We start from the raw sequence: 21,472 nt of genomic DNA on the forward strand, positions 1-21,472 counted from the left end.
TCTGGCTACCGCTAGCTTTCTCTTGCAGTAACCTTCATGCAGACACGCTCAGAAGCCGACTTGTGAACCTTCTCGTTTCTGAATAGCCTCTGACTGCTACATCACACAAGAGGAAGTCACGCCCGAGATGGAGTGGAGGAAGTTACACCCTCGACAGAGAGGCGTACTCAGTCATCTCACTCATTTCACACACAAACACCCCACCCCTGAAACAGAGAACTGAAAATAGAATGCGCTAAACAAGATTATTTTTCTTTCACGTGCACGTGACTGGGCCTGGCCGGTGAATATCTGTAATGTCTGCGAATGCGGGATCTCTCCAAATGTTTGATTGTAGAGCACAAGAGCCAAGCTGTCATGTGACCTTTGCTCTGTCATCCAGTTGCAAGACACAGCAAAAACAGGAGTGTTCATTGTGGTAGGGTAGTAGTCATCACTTCAGACTCATCACATGGGTACCTATGAAGTACACACACACACACACACACACACACACACATCACATCAGTACCTATGAAGTACGTGCACACACACACACACATCACATCAGTACCTATGAAATATGTGCACACGCACACACACACACACACGCACATCACATGGGATGTAAGTGCGTGCACGCACACACACACACACACACACATACACACACAGTCCACACACATACACATCACATGTATGGGTACCTTGGAAGTACCCCCACACACATGTGTACCCAAGTAATTATACACACACTCACACAGACAAACATAAACACACAGAAACATTGAATATACATATTGTTGTGTTTTGCTACAGTATGTGAGCTGTGACAAATGAAAAAGTGTCAAAGTGTCACTCACACTACACAGACACACACACACTTACACACACACACACACACATCCACTCACACAAAACCTCACATCTGCCACACAGGAAAGTGCTTTATGCAGATGATGTTAGCACATTCGTGCAACAGGAAGTAGCATAGATGTGATGTGACTGTGTGATGTGATTCTAATTCACGCATACACACACATACACGCACAGAATCTGACACAGTTTAGGACTTAATAAACGAAACAAACGGACTCGAAAAGATCCTCACACCACCACCACCACATATCACCACTCGTGGCACAGCTGGGAGCACCAGAACTGGTCAGGAAACATGAACAAACGTAAACTGAGTGAGTATGGAAACACTGTGTGTGTGTGTGTGTGTGTGTGTGTGTGATTGGTTTGTCCCACATAGCTTCACTTAGCAGGAAAAGTGGTTGCAATGTCATTTCATTCATGGAAGGGAAGGGGTGGTTACCCAACGCACCTGACAGAGCCATCATTTTTTAATATAAATCGTGTTGTAATTTTAGATAATTAAATATTTATTTATGTGTTTTTTATTTATTAATGTTTAGAGAGCGTTCATTCAGTTTTTCATGAATTGTCTTTCTTTCACCTTAAGTGTTCTTTATTGTGATCAGGTGCATTTTCAGCATCTACCGAGAAACTGCGATGATGCGTTATGCCTCAGGCCTGTATTGATTTCTTTATCAAGTTTTGAAGATTAATCGAGGATTGCATTGTGCTCCATCTTATTGACACGTTGGAGAGAAAGATGGCTTTGGGGATAAGCTGCTCTCAGAGTTTTTGTTTGGTTCCTTCATTGTGACTTTGCTTCGAGCAAGGTCAAGCGCACTGTAGATTGGATGAGGGAGATTTTTATTTGTATGAAAAAAATTGTGAATCAATTTCTGTATTGTGTTAATACCAGAGTGTGTTCAGGGAATAGCCTGTAATAACATGTGGGACCTTACCATTGAAGATGAAAACAGGGATTTAAGGGAAAATCAATAGAAAATAAAGAATAGATGGGGGCTCTGCCAGCTGTTCGGAATAACAGACATGCTCATCATAGAACAATACTGGTATGGCAACAATATACAAAAAGAATATTACAAACAAAACTGGCTTAATAGTTATAGATATATTAAGTAAGACCAGGCATTTAGGTAAGGATTATATTTATTTTTTCAGTTACAATAATATGATGTATAATGACAATTGTAATACAGTAATTGTAATACAGTAATACTGTATTCAAATTCCAAATGTTATGTTTATTAACATGACAATACCATTCAAACATTGAAATAAATGAGCTGAACCCTTAAAGCAAAGAATTTAGCCCTTTTTGAGGTGTAATCAGGGCAAAATGCTGTTTTGAATGTCTACAAGGCATGTGACAGAATGTAGCTAAATCTTGCTCTAAAAACAACACAGACAAAATAGTATAAATATATGCACTGAGAGAAAGATATCTTCACATCGAACACACACACACACACACACACACTATGCACTGAGAAAATATCTTCACACACACAGAGACAGGCAGACTAACAGGCATGCAAGCACAGGAAACAAATGTTTCAAAGTCTTTCCCAAGCAAAGGAGGAAACAGGCCCTAGATGTGAAGATATGAGATGACAGGCGAAAGTTTTGACAATGTCCTGCTTCTACAAACAGTGAAATAAACTGCTCTCCGGAACCCGGAACTATCATTCTGAGAAGAACCAGAGAGAGAGAGCTAGAGAGAGAGAGAGAGAGAAATGGTGGTCGGTCGGCACTGACCCACAGGCCTCTGTGTTATTTTTAGTCAGTCCCACACTCTCTGTGCATCAGAGTCTGCACAGCAACACAACAAGAGACCAAAAGGCATCATAGGGCAAAGTAATGTGTGTGTGTGTGTGTGTGTGTGGGTGACAGAATGTGTGTGTTTGTGTGTGTGTGCATGAGCGTGTGTGTTTCTGCATGAATATTGCATAAATAGCTTGTGTATTTTAGTGTGCTTGTGTGTGTCTGTGAGTGGGAGTGTGGTTCGGTGGTTAGGCTTGTATATGTGAATGTCCTGCATGTTGTGCATGTACTGTATGGGCTTGCTTATGCCTTCTAATGTATAGGTTTTCATACTGTGTTAATGTGTGTATTTGTGTGTGTGTGTGTGTGTGTGTGTGTGTGTGTGTGTGTGTGTGTGTGTGTGTTTGTATTCACACATGGGTGCTGGTAACATTGAGCCTGTGCTCATTAAATTCAATATCTCAAGGCAATAGCCTTCATCTCAGAAAGTGACAGACTCCTTCAACAGCAGCCAAAATAGGCAAATTAATCTGGTCCCACAAGACCATTGTGTGTTTTTGCTGCGTTGCTTGCGCTCCGAAGGCTATTAAAAAATATGACATTATTTAAGTGGACCGCCAGAAAGGATAAGAGAATGTTATAGTTGCCCTGCATAGCTTTATTTCAAACAGGAAATGCTTTTCTAAACATTTGTCATGTTGGCTGTTGAAAGCTCTGACGATAGACTAATGCTTTCATTATTGCAGCTGTGCTTGACAGAAGTATAATTTAAACATATGCTTATCATGATTAAGGAGGCTCATTAAGTGTTAATATATATAATATATATTCAAACATACAAATACAGCTATACTGTATACAGTACGGTGTTCATTTTAGGACATCCTCAGACTTTTCAGAAAAACATCTGGACATGCCTCAGCGTCAGAAAAACCTCTGTCATCTTCAGGTGTCAGAAAAACCAGACTCTGGTGTCAGACTCAGAAAAACATCTGTCATCTTCAGACAGAGAAAAACCTCTGTCATCTTCAGACAAAACTGCCTCAGCTTCAGAAAAACCTTAGTCATCTTCAGACAAAACTGCCTCAGCGTCAGAAAAACCTCTGTCATCGTCAGATAAAACTGATTCAAACCAAAAGGCCTCAGAAAAACATCTCAAAGGAGTCAGTCTCAGAAAAAACGCTGTCAGAAAAAGTGGAGTCAGGTCTCAGAAAAAATTAATTTAACGAGATGTTATCTTAACTTATTTAGAGAAATGTGCCGTGTTGTTACGTGCTATTTCATGTAATGGTATTATTATAATGGTATTATATGGTATTACATCATGGCATAGCAGCACATTTGTCTTTATGGGGGTTTGGGAATAATGATGTGATGATGATTACAGGTTTCTTACTGGTAGGTAGTGTAGCCTACAACTGGGAAACGGTTAGCAAAAGTAAGAAATAATGGTCCAGGTGTCATTCTGGACTTTTGTGGTGGAAAAATGTTTAACCTACTTTTCCCTACCTCCGTAGTGTACCGTAGTCCTACGAAAAACAAATAATTTTGGTGTATGTAGTATGTAGCATACTCCGGTATGTGCCTCACAGCAGCTGCTAATGTTACTAGCGAAGTGAGGTTAGCTAAGTTATATACATCGATTTCCTACAATGTGTATACCGTTGGATCACTTTTTACCTTTACTTATAATTTCTACATCTATCCAAGCACCAAATAACATGCCAGTGACAGAATAAATGTATTAAGCATAATATTAAACTCACCACTCCACTTTTTCTGACAGCGGTTTTCCTGAGACCCGACTCATTTTCATCTGATGTCTGATACCTGACTCTGATAACTTTTCATCTGAGACTTTTTCGTCTGACTCTGTTTTTTCTGACAGCGTTTTTTCTGAGGCTAATTTTCTGAGACCTAACTCCACTTTTTCTGACAGCGTTTTTTCTGAGATCTGACTCCACTTTTTCTGACAGCGTTTTTTCTGAGACTGACTCCTTTGAGATGTTTTTCTGAGGCCGTTTGGTTTGAAGCAGTTTTATCTGAGGAAGACAGAGGCTTTTCTGAAGCTGAGGCAGTTTTGTCTGAAGATGACAGAGGTTTTTCTGAAGCTGAGGCAGTTTTGTCTGAAGATGACAGATGTTTTTCTGAGTCTGACACCTGAGTCTGAGGAAGGATGTTCTAAAATGAACACCGTAATACAGTATTATCTATTGACAATAATGTCATGAAGTGAATAACAACATTACCTATACATTAACAGTACAATGTAATTCTTTACCATATAATAAGCTTACCTCAGTTTGATGACACACTTGTTTACAGTAAAGAAAATGGAGTCTCTGACAATGCCGATGCACACCTATATTGCACTATGCAACGTTGTTGTGGGTAGTAGGCTAGTCCGTTTTTGTTGTTTTTAGAGAAATTGGGTACGCTGTAAGTTGAGGACTGACAAAAGGGGGAATTCCTACATCATGTTACTTCCATGTTACATCCAACTACAGAATGTGAAAAAAGAACTGTTTTGATGTCATGTTGAAATTGCTGTGCATGTGTGAAATCTGCGTTGTTCAGATATCCATTGAAGTTAGCATACAAACCAGTTAGCATTGTCCTGTAGTAATACCAACTTGCACCACATGTGGCCACTGTATTAGATACCATACAAGTCAATAGTGTGTAAAACTGCAATTACAATAATTGCAATTACAGTAGATAGACCTAAAACAGAGACTTTCTAATGAGGAGACACAGCACCCAAAAAGGGGGATGGGGTTAGTTTGTAAAGCCAATATGGCAGTTGTCAGAGATGGGAAGTAACGGCACAAATACTTCATTACTGTACTCAAGTAGATTTCAGATATTTTTACTTTACTATTTATTTTGAGGCTTAATTTTTACTTTTTACTGCTTAAATTTTAACGCTAATATCGGGTACTTTCTAATTCTTTACATTTTACATGTTACTTTAGTTTCAAATAATTTCAGTACCGTTATTATTTTCGCATCATCAATAGCGGATGGGAATAGGCGTTGCACTTGACGCACCACTACAAGATGACTTGACAGATTTGGATGGCATTCGCGGCAAATCATTGCAGCTTGATGGCAGTAACGTTAACGCTAGTTAACGTAGTGCAGTAATACCTCCTCCTCTCCTGCCTTTGGTGCTTCCCTTAACTCTAGCTGCAGTGTAGCCTATATCCTTAGCAATATGCAGCATTTGGGTCTTGAACAGGATATAGTGGAGGCTAAAACGCAAGCAAACGCTACTCCACCTCTGAAATTTCAGAAATAGTTTATCCACCTCTGATTAGAGTTTATCCACCTCTCAAAAGACCAATTACAACTGTTAACATTTAAAAATCACACTGTATTATCCACAATAACATTATGTACACTCATCATGCACTCTATGAACCACTTAATGCCACTTGTATTGTTATAAACATTGGACAATAACCTTCACCATCAAACATGTTCTGAATGTCTTTTCTAAAAATCTGATACCGCATACTGATGCGCAGTCCACCGTGAACTTATAGTTTACCCACCTCTTATTTTACCACTACATTCCTGGTCTTGAAATTTTCACAGGAATCAATAGGAATTGAATATTCATGTTGTTTTATCCAATATTAGTTGTGCAGATATTGTGCTGTTATACACACTCATGAAGCCAACAAACAAAAATGCAAAAATAGAGACTTTTGTGTAATTATTCCATTTTGTGCAGTCATTCTATATCAGAACCTGACAGGTTACAATCCAAATAGATAGATAGATAGATAGATAGATAGATAGATAGACAGATAGACAGATTGATAGATACTGTAGATAGATAGATAGATAGATAGATAGATAGATACTTTATTGATCCCCCAAGGGAAAATTCAAGATCTACAAGGTCTACAAGAAACCTCAGAAATGCATACTTTTATTGTCAGTATGCATTTTGGGTAACCAAAAGTCCTATGGGGAGTTTCCATAGGGCATTACAAAACGCATGAGCATGCCTTGGCCAATAATGGTCTAAAGTACAAATTTTTAATTCTATATTGATCTACTTTTGCACTCAGCTTCGCAAGACCTGGTCCTAAGGCTCAGTTGTGTGTCTAAAATCATATCAAGTGACCTAGAGGGCTGAAATGTGGTCAGTGGTCAGTTGTTATCCGGCAGAAAGACAAAAATATATATATATATTCTAATCTCTGTTACTCTGTGCTAGTGCTTCCTAAGAAACTACAGGATCTTGGCTTTCTAAAGATGTCCAGCATTTGATGGTATTGTAAAGAACACACTGCCCCTCTGAAAGCAGGCAGTGCAATGTTGGGAGCCTAGAAATGGCCCAACAGGTTATGGGGAAGATTTAAAAAGAGAGACTCTTGGGATTTATTTGAGGGAGACACTTTCTTTTCTGTTAAGTTAGAGCAAAATATGGACTTTCAAATAAGGACTTTTGGAAATACTTACAGTTAAGAAGCTGTATTCTGTCACATCTCAGACTATCACCACTTGCACCAGCGACTGAATTACAAACCAGATTGGAACAAGAAAAGTTTTTTTTTAATGAAAGCATCAGGCTTTTACAGTATTTTAAGGGAGTCTCAGCCTCCTAATTTTGGGGGCTTAAAAAGATGCTGGGAGAGGGATATGGGAGAGAGTATCCCAGATGAAGCGTGGGAACAAGTAATCAAGTCATGGTACAAAGTTTCAAGAGAAATGCAGACACGGTTGATACGTTATAAAATTATCAATAGGATTTATTGAACCCCGTCAAAAATGGCACGGTTAGGACTTAGAAACTCAGACGTGTGTTGGAGGTGCAACACTGAGTGCAGCACTCTTTTACATATGTTATACTCTTGCCCCATAATAGACCCCCTATGGTCTGAGATAATGTCTTTTATCAACAAGTTGCTGACCACTGCTCTGGTACGCCATCCATTGCTCTGTCTCTTGGGTGTGGTACCACAGGGGAGCGGGTTAAATGCCCATCAATCCTCATGGTGCCGAACAGCTGTAATAGTTGGATGCAGGATAATATTACGCCATTGGAAAACACAAGTAGCTATATCAATGGTGGAATGGTTTAATGAGATGTCCAAGATTGCCTCTTATGAGAGGGTGTGCTATAGAATGATAGATAAGGAGGACGTCTATATGAAAATTTGGGGGCCTTATTTAGATATAATACAGTAAGCTGGTGGTTTGTTTTTCTGTTTCTTTTGATCTCTTTTTTCCCCTTTTGTTTATGAGGATATTCTAACATTCAGTGATGTACAAATGTGTATAGTTACACACACTTTTTTATATACTGTATAGTGTATAGCTTTGTTAGTCAGTATCTGCCTGTAGTCCTCCCTGTTCACTTGTGGATGTTCAGTGTTTGTCTTTGTCTCATGTATTTGTGAAAAACCAATGAAAAGTGAATTACAAAAAAAAAAAAAAGAGAGACTCTTGCACTCAACATTTGTGTGGTCCAGGTACTTTTGCATATAAAATGGTTGTCATTCACAAGACTACTTTTACTTTTATACTTTAAGTAAATTTCCAAGCCTGTACTTTGTTACTTTCACTTGAGTAAAGAAATTAAATTAGTACTTCCACTTTTACCAGAGTATTTTTTAACACGAGTATTTGTACTTCTACTTGAGTACGGGAATTGAGTACTTTTGCCATCTCTGGCAGTTGTCTACACATATCCCGCCCCTTCCGCGGCAAAAAAAGTCAACATGTGAATACATTGTGTCAATAATGTGGTGTGTTGTGAATACATCGTGCCAATCACGTGTTTTAACAAGGAACACTTGTTATTGAACTAATAACAGACGTGTGTCGAAAATTGACTTTATTTTCCATACGGAGAAATAACATATGCAGAGGTCAATCTTGCCAAAAAGCCCTCAAACCTGGAAAACACATGAGGCAAAAGTGCAAAACATCACAAAACTAACTAAACTAACACGCATATTTTTGTATTGCAATCATTGTAGCCTACAGTTGTAACAGCCAGTAACAGTCGCTTTTACTCCCCGTATGCGCTCATTATAAAGAACGTTTAACGTGTCCCAAAAACAGCTATCAACTAATCACCAAACGTCTTATAAACAAGTATTGCCAGGAGCAACACCTTGCAAAAATGATAACAATAGGCCTAGGCCTTTATATGGCTCTGCTCCTGCCTAGATTCAAACTCAGAACTGCCTGGAAAGTTGCAGACCTGTTCTGGAAATACAGCGCGATTAACCCACTTTCGACCATCAGACAACGCCATCTGCTTCGAGTAGGCCTATTGGGTAGGACTGTAGCCTACACTGGTTGCTGTGGCACAGTCTTGAGTGACCGAATTCGTTTTCCTTTGTCATATGAATGCTGTCATTTTGTTAACATTACTGTTAAGGAGATGCTGTAGGCAAAGGCTATATTTAACATCGTTAGTGTAGTAAAACAAATCAGAACTATTCACGAGGTTTCTGGGCAGCATATTTATGTTCTGTTAGCAAGCAAACTTCTCATGACTGCCGACAAAGTAGCCTACTGCCAGCTGAAGAAGCTCTCATTTTAAAACATTACTGATAGACAGGCACTGTACAATCAAGACATCTTGCCACTGAATCCAAAACTATGTTTAACATAATGTACAAAGCTTATAGGCTACAGTGGACTAGCATGTTGCAGGGGCTGCTAAAAACACAGAGAAACGCACTGAAAACTCGGCCAATCACAGCCCTTGCTGTCAAATGCTCCGTCTGGTTCGACCGTGGAACGCCACAGCGGACTATGCTGCCCCCAAGTGGCATAGTCCGCAGTTGTACTTACATTTCACCCAGCTGCGTGAATCACCTTGATGGTGAATGAAGTGTCAATTCTTAACTGGGACCCACTGTACAGTACGCAGAGCAACAGAAAAATCTCAACAAACGTTTCAAAAACTGCTCCGATGCCATCATGTTAAAGCGTAACTCCGGAGTAAAAACAACCTACTGTCTATTTACTGTAGTTAACAAATTCAAACTTTTGATTGAGAACAAAATTACGGTGGAGTTTTGAGCAAGACCATGTTTTGCATTAACAGTGAATGTGAATGGGCTTATAGTGAAAGCTAAGAGGGGAAGCTATCACATCAAAAAGCAAATGCTATTTTATACCACTGACAATGCTCAAAATATAATTACACTTCTGTTCTCTCTTTACATGCAGGCTTCAAATGGTTCGGCAGCCTCACCAACCTCACCTTCCGGCGCTCGTCCGGCAAAGCCTCCAAGTCGGACGACAAAGGTGAGGCGGAACTTGAGACGCCGTCGTCGCCGACATCGCAGTCCTCCGTGGATGACATGGACGTCCGTCCGCGCCTGCCGAGCTACGTGCGCTCCAGCGAGATGTACAGTCACATGGGCACCATGCCACGGCAGCTCAGCAAGAAGAAAGACAAAGACAAAGACAAGGACAAGGACAAGGACAAGGACAAAGGGGGCGGTAAAGGCTCGCGAAAGAGCCGGGCACACCGTGGCCCAGAGCTGGGCCGCAGTCAGAGCATGAGGCCCATGGACCACGTCTGCGACTCGCCACTGTTGAGCATGCTGTCCAGTCCAGGACGCCCAGCCATGCTGCCGCAAGCTGCAGCCAAACCTGTCGCCACTAGGGGGAGCCCTAAGAAAATAGAGGAAGAGGCAGAAGAAGGTGGCGCTGAGAAACCAACTGGAGACACAGTTGATGGAGGGTTTAGAGCTATTCCGGTGGAGGAGCCCAGAACAGACGGGTCTAAGAGCCCTCAGGCTGGTGAAACAGTGCCACCTGGTGGACATTTAGCTGAAAGGCCAAAAAGCCCACAATCCCCTTCAGTGGACACACATCAGCCCCCGTGTCAGGTGGTGTTGCCAATGAAGAGGGGGAGGAAGACCGAAGAGCAGAAGGATGAGGAGAAGCAGCCAGAGAGGAGGCAGAGTCCAGCGGAGGAGGTCCAGCCGGCACAGCCAGAGAGTGACCAGCAGAGGGAGACAGACAACAGGTGAGTGCCATGACATGAATGGCCAGTCAGTTTACATGGTGTCAGACTAAAACCTATTCTGTGTGCATGTGTATGTGTGTGCAGAAGTGTGTTTCTGTTTAATACAGATTTAACAAAAACGTAAAACTTGATACTCACACATTTTCTGAGCTCTCAAAAACTGGGCCTAAACTGGGCCTTCTACACTTTGTTTTGTGGAGGAGTAACCTTTCTAAAGAGCCAATTTTAGATTTCAGATATAAACTTTCCCAGTGCTATAGGTAGGGGATTTCCCGTAGTGGCCAATCAACAACCTTGCCAATTTACCAACAAAAACATCATGGGAACGAACACAAAAACATCTTCATTGATACTTCAGTGATACCTCAGTCATATTCATGATACACTCTTTATGATTTTTTTTACACATTGATACTTTGCAAATACACAACTATGACAGTTATCTTTATTCTGGTTTATGTAAGTACTGTGTATGTTTGAACCGTTATTTACTGGTGCCTTGTATTTAATTGTGCTGTTACTGAAAAAAAAAAATGGAACAGCTGCTATTTTTATTTTATTCTAGACTATTAGACTATTTTGGGCCAAATTAGATCATTTTAACCACTGGAGCCAAGTAAGATTCAGAACTTCGCTATGTCAAGGTCTTTTGGGTTAAGACTCACTCAACACTTAGCATCCAGCTGGTATCTGATGTTCTACATTATGTATACTTAAAACTGTCAGTGGTGAAGGATTTAATATGGGATGGAAGACTATTCCAGAGGGACGGCAACAGAGTGGGGACCAGGGGAGTGGGTCCTGGGTCAGGGGGACAAACAGTCGTTTTTGGGAGGATGACCTAAGTGAAATATGGACTTGACAGATAGATTATGGTTATGGTTATGGGATTTGGGATTTCCAAAGTGACATACAAATAAAAAACAATACAATAGTTAAATTTCATAGTGAATAATAATAAAAAAAAATCTTTAAAAATTAAATAATATAAAAAGATTATACTGTGGAGCTTAACCATTGGTTTTAGCCGATTTACCCAGAACAGGGGTGGTGTGCTCTCGTTTCTTTGTTCCAGTTAAAAGGCTGGCAAAAGCTGCATTCTAAACAAGTGGCAGTCTTGCTAGAGTGAAATGCATCAGCCCCACGCATAGGGGAATTTAAAAATAATCCAGCCGTGAGGAGATAAAGGCTGTTTCCAGGTCCTTATAAGTTAAAAAGGACTTGTGGAATATGCAAGAAGATGCAGTAGATGCAGTCATCATCATTTATACAGCTCCACAGAAAGGACCTTTGTGTGGAGCTATCATAACGTTTGGATGTCCGACAGATAAAAATAATGTCTGCTGCTATTGGCAACATTCAGTCACACACATTTTGTGTGACTGATTCACATTTCATAACATTCTGCACGTAATCAGTTCACAGAACCAGAACTGTAACTGGATCAGAGGGTAAATACATCGTCATGTAACACCTGAAACTTTAAATTCCTATTTTTTATTAATCCCTTCAGGACAATGTAGGACCCCTGCGCTGTGTGTCAGTGTCCTGTTCACCCTGTCAGGATTTGTCTTTCTACAGTGACCAATTATACATTATTCCTGACTATACATTATCCATCACTTAACTTCCTTGAAGAAGGCCTTTGTCACAGCCTGCTTGTATGTATACAGATTTACATGAGGAATAAAAATGTAAATGTAAATCATGTAAATCAGGTTTCTAGGCCAAGTATACTTGCGTATATAAGGAATTAGGTCTCTGTATTTATCCCATCCGTGCATTAGTGAACACACAGAGCACACAGTGAACACACAGTGAGGTGAAGCACACACTAACCCTGGAGCAGTGAGCTGCCTTGCTACAGCGGCGCTCAGGGAGAAGTGAGGGGTTAGGTGCCTTGCTCAAGGGCACTTCAGTCGTTCCCACTGGTCAGGGATCGAACCGCCAACCCTTCGGTTACAAGCAGTAGAAAATGCAGCATTCTCAGTTACAGAACACAGCAGGAGTCTCTGGTGCCTCAGATGCAACACCAGAACTAATAAAGAATGTCATGGTGAACTGCTGAAGAGAGGCTATTACTCATACTTGCACCCTTGCATTCTTTATGAGCACCATAAAACTTCACCTCTGTGAAGTAATAGGCGCACAAGACAGGTGGTGGTGCATTCAAAGACCTGACCGACAGAAAAAATGCCTCGGACGCTTTGTTCTTTATGCATCTCTAGTGAATCACGCAGAAAAAATGGCATATCTCACAGAAGTGGTAGGCCTACACTTGTGGTGTGTGTGTGTGGGGGGGGGGATTGTCTTGGTAGTGCATAGGTCTAATTGAGTGCTTGTCACTTTAAGACGTTCGTGAGGGAACCCTTGCAATTTTAACACAGTTAAAAGACTGCTGATGTATGGATGCAATAAGGTTCATACTTCTTCTTGGGACAAGCACTTTTGAGTCTTGGAAAACACTTTTCCATTTGCATCGGGATTTTGCAAACATTCTAGCCTGGAAAATCCAGACCCTGGTAATCTAGAAAAGTGTTTCAGCAACGTAATGGCCCAACTCGAGGGGCAGCACCAAGCATGCATTTGAAAATCTAACTGCATGCAATTGGATAACATTAGACCAATGTTTACCCTGAATGATTCCAGACTTCGACACAATTGGATAACACTACGACCAATGTTTACTGACCTCCAACGTTGCAGCGCTGTCGTCATCAGTTTAGCTCGCCTCTGGCCCGCATATGTCAGATACGCTGATTTGATTGGTTCCCCGGAATGCAAGGGGTAAAAGTAATTCCATTGTGCTCTCGCGAGAATTCTGGATTTCCAGGGTACAAACATTCAGTGTCAGAGTCAGTAAAATGAGCCCTGCATGAGTAACCTCGAAATTGACAAGCAGCTGTAAGCATGCTAAACTCGTATTCTAACGTTAGCTTTGAGATACGACTTGATTGCATAACTTAACTTAGTTTAGTCTCCTCAATGCACTATGTTGTGATAAGACCAATGCAGCAGTTTTTAACATATTTGTGCAGCATGGTCACGATGCTAAATGGATTTAATAGCAATTTAGCCCGCCATCTTCCATGCAATGCTTCTATGTGGCAACAACAATCCTTCAACAATCGTTAATGTTTTGTTAATAGTCCAGGCAGGCAAGTAGCGTTTTACGACAGACTAATTGTACAATAATTTTTTTGCATCTTAGACCATTTCTATGAGGTGTCCAGAACAACATACTAAAAGTCCTTGAGGCGGGCTTTACACGATGACGATAGAGCACCCTGTTGAAGAAGCCGGGTTTTAAAAAAAACAAAAAAAACATCAACGATGGCTGCTGCCGCTTGTTTGAAGCTGCTATCACGTTGGTTTAAGACAGGGAGTTACTGTTAGCCTAGAAATCTAGACGCACCCTAGCGGCAGCAAATTACATTTGCTTCCAGGGCTAAGTTACTGTAGAAGTTTCGCAACTGCTTCCTTATGTTGGAATATGCAACATTGTACAAACATGTAAGGGATACCTGTGTGATATCTGCAACAGTGGTAGGCTACTGAAAACGGTTTGATATTCTGTTTATTTATAGGCCTACAGTAGCTGGACACGTAGTCGTCAGAAAACACATACTTTTGAATTGGTGTGCTATGTGAGCATAACTCGAATGCTCAAAAAATGAAGTAGCCTAAACATTGCAACATCGAGTGTTTTAATGGAAAGAAAATGATTTACAGACCACTATCTGCATTAAGCTACACTTCAGTGTTTGCACCTGAAACAATTCCGGCATAATTGCTTTGAACGTTTCAGTCTCTCATCCCCCATTCCTGCTTTATATGTCCCGGTCAGCCAGAAAGGACGAATGAAACAAAATGCTCGTTTGAACGTGAACGATGTACAACCAGACAGTGTTGCAAATTGTGTGTTTCCGTCACTCTGTCTCTTTCGTTGCTCTGATTGGTTTTTGGCCTCTCCTATTGCGTTTGCATTTTGATCGGCGTCCATTTGGGAACGCCGTTTGGAAATGGGCTGTGAATTAATCTTCCCCAGAACCACTCTCAGTTTCGACTGAGAAGGGTCTGGTTTCAACCGGGCTACAATACACCCCCAATGGGGCTAATATTTGGTTGTGACGTACGTCTGGCTCAAACTAGCCAGACATACTGTAAACGACCTCAATGTCATCGTTCTCAGCTACTCCCTCTGTTTGCTGATTGGACCTGCAGATTTTTGCAGGAGAAAACCCGCGAATATACCGCAGACCCAGACGATGTACTGAAGGGAAATGAAAATTGAGCGGAAGTACGTAGGAGAGCGGAGCCACGCTATTACTTTGCCTGGACTATCCTAGCGTTCATGGGCATTGGAAAAACCTTTTTCCCAGTGAAAACGTCATCATTCCACATAATTTATGTCACGTAATGTGTGAGTCAGAGGTTGGAAACTGGGGCTAGATTTTGCTAACAGAGTTGCCTAGGTAGGGGCTCGTCATCACTTTTGTCGTCACGTTGTAGTTCGTTTGTACCATGTGGCCATTCATGTCCAACAGTTTTAATGTGAACTTGGGAATTTGCGTTTTTGTCACTTGAAAGCTGCATATCTTTCTTTCATAAGCGTCTTACACTATATTTTAAGCAAATACAGTTGTTTATTTAGGATTAGTGAGAGTATGTTTTAACCTTTAAAAAACCTTTGCTGTGGCATCCGTGTTTGTCACACATTCCGACGGCAAAGCACATGAACACTTGCCGTGGGAATAACAAAGTAATCACAGGGCGGTCCTTGACATTCCTAGGTGCCATAAATGCACCAAATAAATGCACATGCAGAAGAGGGCAGCTTCGCAGTGGAGAGAGAGCAGGGCTGGGCAAGGAAAGGCTGCGTGCGTAAAAAGCGCGGCTCAACGAAAGGATTTTATCTTATCCTTAATTAAAATAGTACAACATAGAACATTAATGTGTGGCGGCCGGTTTTAATTTCGTGGCGCCCCGCCACAGATTACTCAACGTATGGGAAACACTGGAATACAAATATGTGCTGCTCCTGGATACCGGTAAAGTCTTGCTTTTGCAGTTAAAAACGTACAGTTGACGCATTTAATTTGTACTTATGTAGGTTACAGCTTTGAGACATCTTGTTATCTATACCCCTACACTACACAGCAGCATAAAACTGACACCTCCCATAGAAGTGGTGCACTTCACAGGTGTAAGTGTATGTACAAGTGTGCGAGTGTACCAGTGTGTATAATGGGTTTAATCCCTGAAATCGCCTTGTTGTACAGTTATAGCATACAAAGGCCACTATAGGAGGTGCATATAGAGGGAAGTTCCTAGCCTGGCTAACGCCAGAAGTTCCATATCAAGGGCATTAGCCGGCGCCTCATGCAGCACAGCGGCATGATCTCTAATGGGGTGAAAGGTGGTGACAAGCGGGCACACAGCTGGAATGGGCCGAACATACAGTTTGTTCCAGCACGGTGCTATGAACTAATTAAACTGTAAGGGCCCACGGGACTCGGCATGGGCCCAGCTTGGCTCGCTCACTTCACCTCGGTCACACAGTATGAGCTTTGAGTCCCTCTGAAAGGACGAATCAAACCCAAAACAATTCCACTGTCCCATAGGATTACACACAGATCAGTGCATTTGGACATGCTTCCAATACAGCTATAATTTATAGCACAAAGGATTATCTTTATGACATGATAAGGGTTCTTATTTATGTGGGACTTTGGTCTTTGAACAAGTTCACTTACCACATTTTGTTTTAAGTGTCGCAATGCACAATTAGTTTAATTTTCTCCATAAGCATTCTAAACACATAAGCTCACATAAACTTACTTTACTTGTACTGTATGTGTGGATGACTGCATGTTGTTAGACGACATTGTTGTCTAATTTTTTTGTCAGAGAGTTCTGAGAATATTTATTTGAGAAGACATAGCTTGATAAGGTCGCTTCAAATATGCATACCACGTACTTGAGGAGCGACATGATTCATGGTCAGCAGAAGCAAAGGAATGTTTTCGGGAGCAACAATGTTCGTGTAGAGGAGCGCATTTGAGTCAGGGCTGACATCATCCTTGGCTCAAGTCTCCACCTTGAATGGGTAGCGAACAGAGACGCTGGAAGTAACCCAGCCTGTCTGAAGAGACACGATGACCAACGCGTTCTGACCTCACCTCTCAATTAAACCCCCCGCGGCAACGGACGCAGCTGGAATAGAACAAGCTGGCACAGAAGAACTGTGCGTAACGGTTACTCACTCACTCAACTTGTTCTTCGAACAAAGAAACCACTTCGGCTCTCTCCGTTAAGTTAATCACAGAGCTGTGTCCTCTAAAACCCGTTCAGCACTTGTTATACTGTTCAGAGTGAAGTTGGAGAGTCTGTGAAGTTGGAGAATAGACAAGAGAAGAGAAGCCGGTGTTGGAGAAGTCTGCGCGGGGCATGGGTTTAAGGTGAGATCAGTAGCCTACATCGCGCCGGGAAGTAATTACTTAGCAATACTTTGTGAGCTAATGATTAATCGCTAGCATATCACGGTGCCGTCTATTTAACTCGAAACTCCAATCACCTTTAAACATGCCCGCGGGCAACATGAATGAACCGTTTTAATCTCAGAGAGTGGAATTTTAATTGTTAATTAAGACTGAAATAAAGTTACTCGTTCGACATGAAGAAGCGTTTCAAAGACTATTGTAATATCCTATGCAATTTTCCACTTCCTCAGACCGTAGCCTATAGTCGTCAACCTACTGCAAGTTAAATTAACTTTTCAGTCAAGTAATTAGGATGCCAACGTGACTTGAGTGTAACAAAGGCTGGTGAATCAGACATGATACATGGTACTTCAGAGGCGTTGGATTGGAGTCAGGTTTTAGGTTTTGCTTTTGATGCTTCCCTGTGTGAAGGGTTTGGGGAAAACTGATCCAAGAACAGCTGGAAATAGAGTGAGAGTATACAGGGAGTTAGGGACAGGGGCGCCTGCAGGAATTAATGCTATGGTACGCGTACACCATCCCCCCCGGCAAAAAAAAATCACGCGTGGACAATATTTGTCCGTTTCCCGGTTTACATAATATAGCAACATTCACATGCAATAATACAACAACGTCTTCAATGACCTATTCATTTGGACAACTTGATACAGCCCTATACAGGCTAAAGTTACCTTTAGTTTTGTTCTAGCTTACCGTGACGTCTGTCTAATGCAGTCTAACGTTCTGACAAGCAATTGCCTACAGTACCTTGTTCTTGTCCATCTGGAATAACTCCTAGCTTTGCTGCATCCATTCTTTCTGTTTTCGTTGTTTAAACTTGTGATATCCATGATGAGTATTGAGTTAGTGAATTATCTCAACATTGTGTGCTGATAATATAGATAGCCGAGTAAAAGAAAACAAGTAGCCTAGTTGCGTGCCTCCGTGCGTATTCTCTCTCCTGCTCAAACAAAATGTGTGCGCCTTAATTTTGATAACGTGTTCACTAACTTCAATAGAAAATTGTAAATTGTAGCCTGATGGCATGCAGCTAATGGGATACTGTCCATAGTTGGGAAGGTATGGTGGGCCAAAACACACACACAGGAATTCTTCTCTTGTTGAGTAGCCTGATGGTACGCACAGTGCGTATGGACGTACACCTGCAGGCGCGTAGGGACCGCAGGATTGAGCGAGGCTAGTAGCCCTACTGTGTGTTTTTTTGTCTTTGCAGTCATGTCGTACAATTTAAAATTGTGTGTGTGTGTGTGTGTGTGTCTGTGTGTGTTTGTTTGCACTTGTTTGCATTATGCTTTGGGTGAACTGTTATATGTATGTGTATGTTTTTGTAGTAGGCCTATTCCATTGGTTACAGATCTCTGTATGTCATCGCCTTGCTGAAACTTTCCCACATCACAAAAGGCATTCTTGATGTATGGTGTGTTTTTGTTTGTTTGCGTTTATGCATGACTGAGTGTGATTGAGTGTGCACTGAGTAAGTATGTGCATAATGTGTGTACATGAGGGTGTGTGTGTGTGTAGATGAGTGTGCAGTTGTGCGTTTGTGTCTGTGTGGTTGTGTATCTATCTGTATGTATGTATGTATGTACGTATGTGTGTCACTGTGTGTAATTACTCTGTGTGTGTGTGTGTGTGTGTGTGTGTGTGCGCGTGCGTGCGTGTGTGCGTGCGTGTGTGTGTGTGTGTGTGTGATTGAGGGGTAGAGTGTGGGGGCTTTTTGTGTATGAGTGTGCGGTTGTTCATGGGTGTGCATGTGTGTTAGTGTTTGTGTGTGAACATGTGTGTGTGTGTGTGTGTGTGAGAGAGAGAGAGAGAGAGTGTGGTTATGCATGCGTGTGTGTTTATGATAGTGTGTGTGTGTGTGTGTGTGTGCGTGTGTGTGTGTATAATGTCCATGTAGTACATTCCCCACCAACGATAGCGTGCTGATTTACTGCCCCCTCTCATGTTTCCCCTCTGTTGTCCTCAGGGCTACTGGACGGGGGTTTAGACGAAGGGGCCGAAGACAGGATTAGGGGGGGGGTGGGTGATGGTTTTGGCACAGTGGGGGCTCCCCGGACCGTGAGAAGGACCAGTCTGACTTATGACATGCAGGGAGACTGCAGACGGGTGGCGGCTGGGTCAGATCAGGGTTATTAGGGTGGGTGTGGGGGGTGAGGGGTAGAGTGAGAGGGAAGGAGGATGTATGTTTATGTACATCATGTAATGTTTATTTTAATGTGTTCATAATATTTATCAATATCATACACTGCTTTCATTATGGACATCCTTGTCTCACCAACACACACACACACACACACACACACACACACATACACACAGAAAAATAAAAGAACAAGAGACAAAAAAGAGAGTGTTTGGGCAGCAGGTGTTGGGTAGTAGGGAGGTGAGGTGATGTGAGGTTATTATGGAGGTTTGATACAGTAACTGGACAGCATTTTACTGATTGTGTCTTATCAGTGTGTGTGATGTGTGATCTGTGTGAGATCAGTGTGGGATCTGCCCCCCTCTCTCTTACACAAACACACATACACACACACACACACACACACACACACACACACTCAACCCCCCACACACACACCCACACACACTTATACACACATACACAGTGAGCCATTAGTCAGCAGAGGAAAGAGAAGGGAATTGAAGTGTGTATTTCTGTGTGTTTTAGTGAGACTGTGAGTAAATGTGTATTAGAGAATGTGAGTGTGTGAGTGTGTGTGTGTGTGTGTGTGTGTGTGTGTGTGTGTGTGTGTGTGTAATACATTGAGTGGGACTGCATTTGATGTTTGTGTATGCGAGGGAGAAAGAGTTGAAATAGTCTGAAACAGTTGTGTGTGTGTGTGTGTGTGTATGTGTGTGAAGGAGAGATGGAGAGGCAGTGTGTGTTTATATGTGTGTGTGTATTACTTGTGCGCGCACACACATACACACGCTTTATTTTGTTTTTCTTTTACCAACGGCTCCTTGGAAACCAGCAGCCAGGGCCAAAAGTGTTTGAATAGGTGCTGCTGCCGGTCCATTCATCTCCTCATTGGCTTCCCTTCGCTCCACTCCAGAATAACCGCATCCGCTCTGTGTGTGTGTGTGTGTGTGTGTGTGTGTGTGTGTGTGTGTGTGTGCCTGCCAAAGGAAAAGCCCTCTTAGAGGATGCCCAAGAGAGATGCCATCGCTCCGGCTGACTGCGGGCGGTCAGGAAGGGAAGTTTGGCTGGCTGGACGACTGGCCAACATCTTCAGTGGTGGCTGGCGGTTGGTTGTCAGACACACAGAGAGAAAAGACGTGATGGCTGCGTTCTCACGCTTTCTGTCTCTAGAGAGAATGTCTGAAGAGACGGATTTGGACAGACACACACACACACACACACACACACACACATGCAAACACACACACACACACATGCAAACACACACACACACACACACACACACACAGAAACACACACATTGAAGACCATCGAGCACCATGATGTGGTGGGTTTAGCTCTCACAAGATGAGTCAGAGTCAGAGAATATTTTCACACACATTGAATGTTGCCAGTGGATACCGTGCTCTGTTGTCTGATTCCTCTCTAACATGTCAGCCATCATGGTGGGGTGAATCCATTTGGGCCATAAAAGTGTGTGTGACTGTGTGAGGTCTGCTGACTGCTCACACTCAAAGTAACACTGGCTTCCCTTGTACTAGTAGGTCCCTAAGGAAGTGTGTGTGTGTGTGTGCCTGTATGTGTAGATCTGTGAGAAAGAGCACATACATAGACATGGGGGATGGAGTCAAGTAGGTCCATTCAAAGAGTAATGGTAAACAAGTCTTATGAACAGCGGAAGAAGTGTGTGTGTGAGAATGTGTGTGTGTGGTGTGCGCGTGTGTGTTAAGGTTGATTAGGGACATAAGATGAACTCTCAGGAAGCCAAGAGGAGTCAAGGCTTTTTCCTGCCTTTGTTCTGGGTGTCTTCAAACACTCGTCTCCCGGACAACGACCGTCCTTAAACAATAGTCTCCATGGAAGCGCATCTGTGATGCCAGCGCTTTCTGAAGTCACGGTTACTCTGTGAGCTCATCCTTGACCTCTTGGCCTGAAAGGTCATGCAACATCAGAGAGGAGGGTGAGAGAGCTTGCACACAGTAGATCTTCAAGAGGAAAGCTAAAGTAAAAAGTTAAAGTAGAAAAATCTGTGTGTTTGTGTGTGTGTGTGTGTGTGTGTGTATGTCTTCGTTGAAATTTGAAAGTAAAGGAGGACACTGAACAGTGAACAAATTGATGGGAATAGATAGTGGTCACCGGTACCTTTTATTGGAGCAATATTGTCCATAGTGTTTTTGAATGTTA

General features: G+C 42.1%; 1 protein-coding gene across 4 annotated transcripts in view; it reads left to right on the forward strand.

The window, feature by feature from the left end:
- Positions 1-1,095: 1,095 nt before the first annotated feature.
- sh2d3ca (SH2 domain containing 3Ca) overlaps positions 1,096-21,472 on the forward strand; it is a 73,519-nt gene continuing 53,142 nt past the window's right edge. For 2 of the 4 annotated variants that reach the window (XM_048259117.1, XM_048259118.1), the window contains exons 1-2: positions 1,096-1,172; positions 9,829-10,636. In XM_048259117.1, coding sequence (XP_048115074.1) covers positions 1,154-1,172; positions 9,829-10,636 — 827 coding nt within the window. In that variant the 5' untranslated portion in view covers positions 1,096-1,153. Of the gene's footprint in view, positions 1,173-9,828; positions 10,637-15,533; positions 15,688-16,750; positions 17,098-21,472 lie in introns of those variants that run through there. The other 2 variants (XM_048259119.1, XM_048259122.1) reach the window with 2 other exon arrangements.

The sequence above is a fragment of the Alosa alosa genome, chromosome 12, assembly GCF_017589495.1.
Source record: "Alosa alosa isolate M-15738 ecotype Scorff River chromosome 12, AALO_Geno_1.1, whole genome shotgun sequence".
NCBI lineage: Eukaryota > Metazoa > Chordata > Actinopteri > Clupeiformes > Clupeidae > Alosa > Alosa alosa.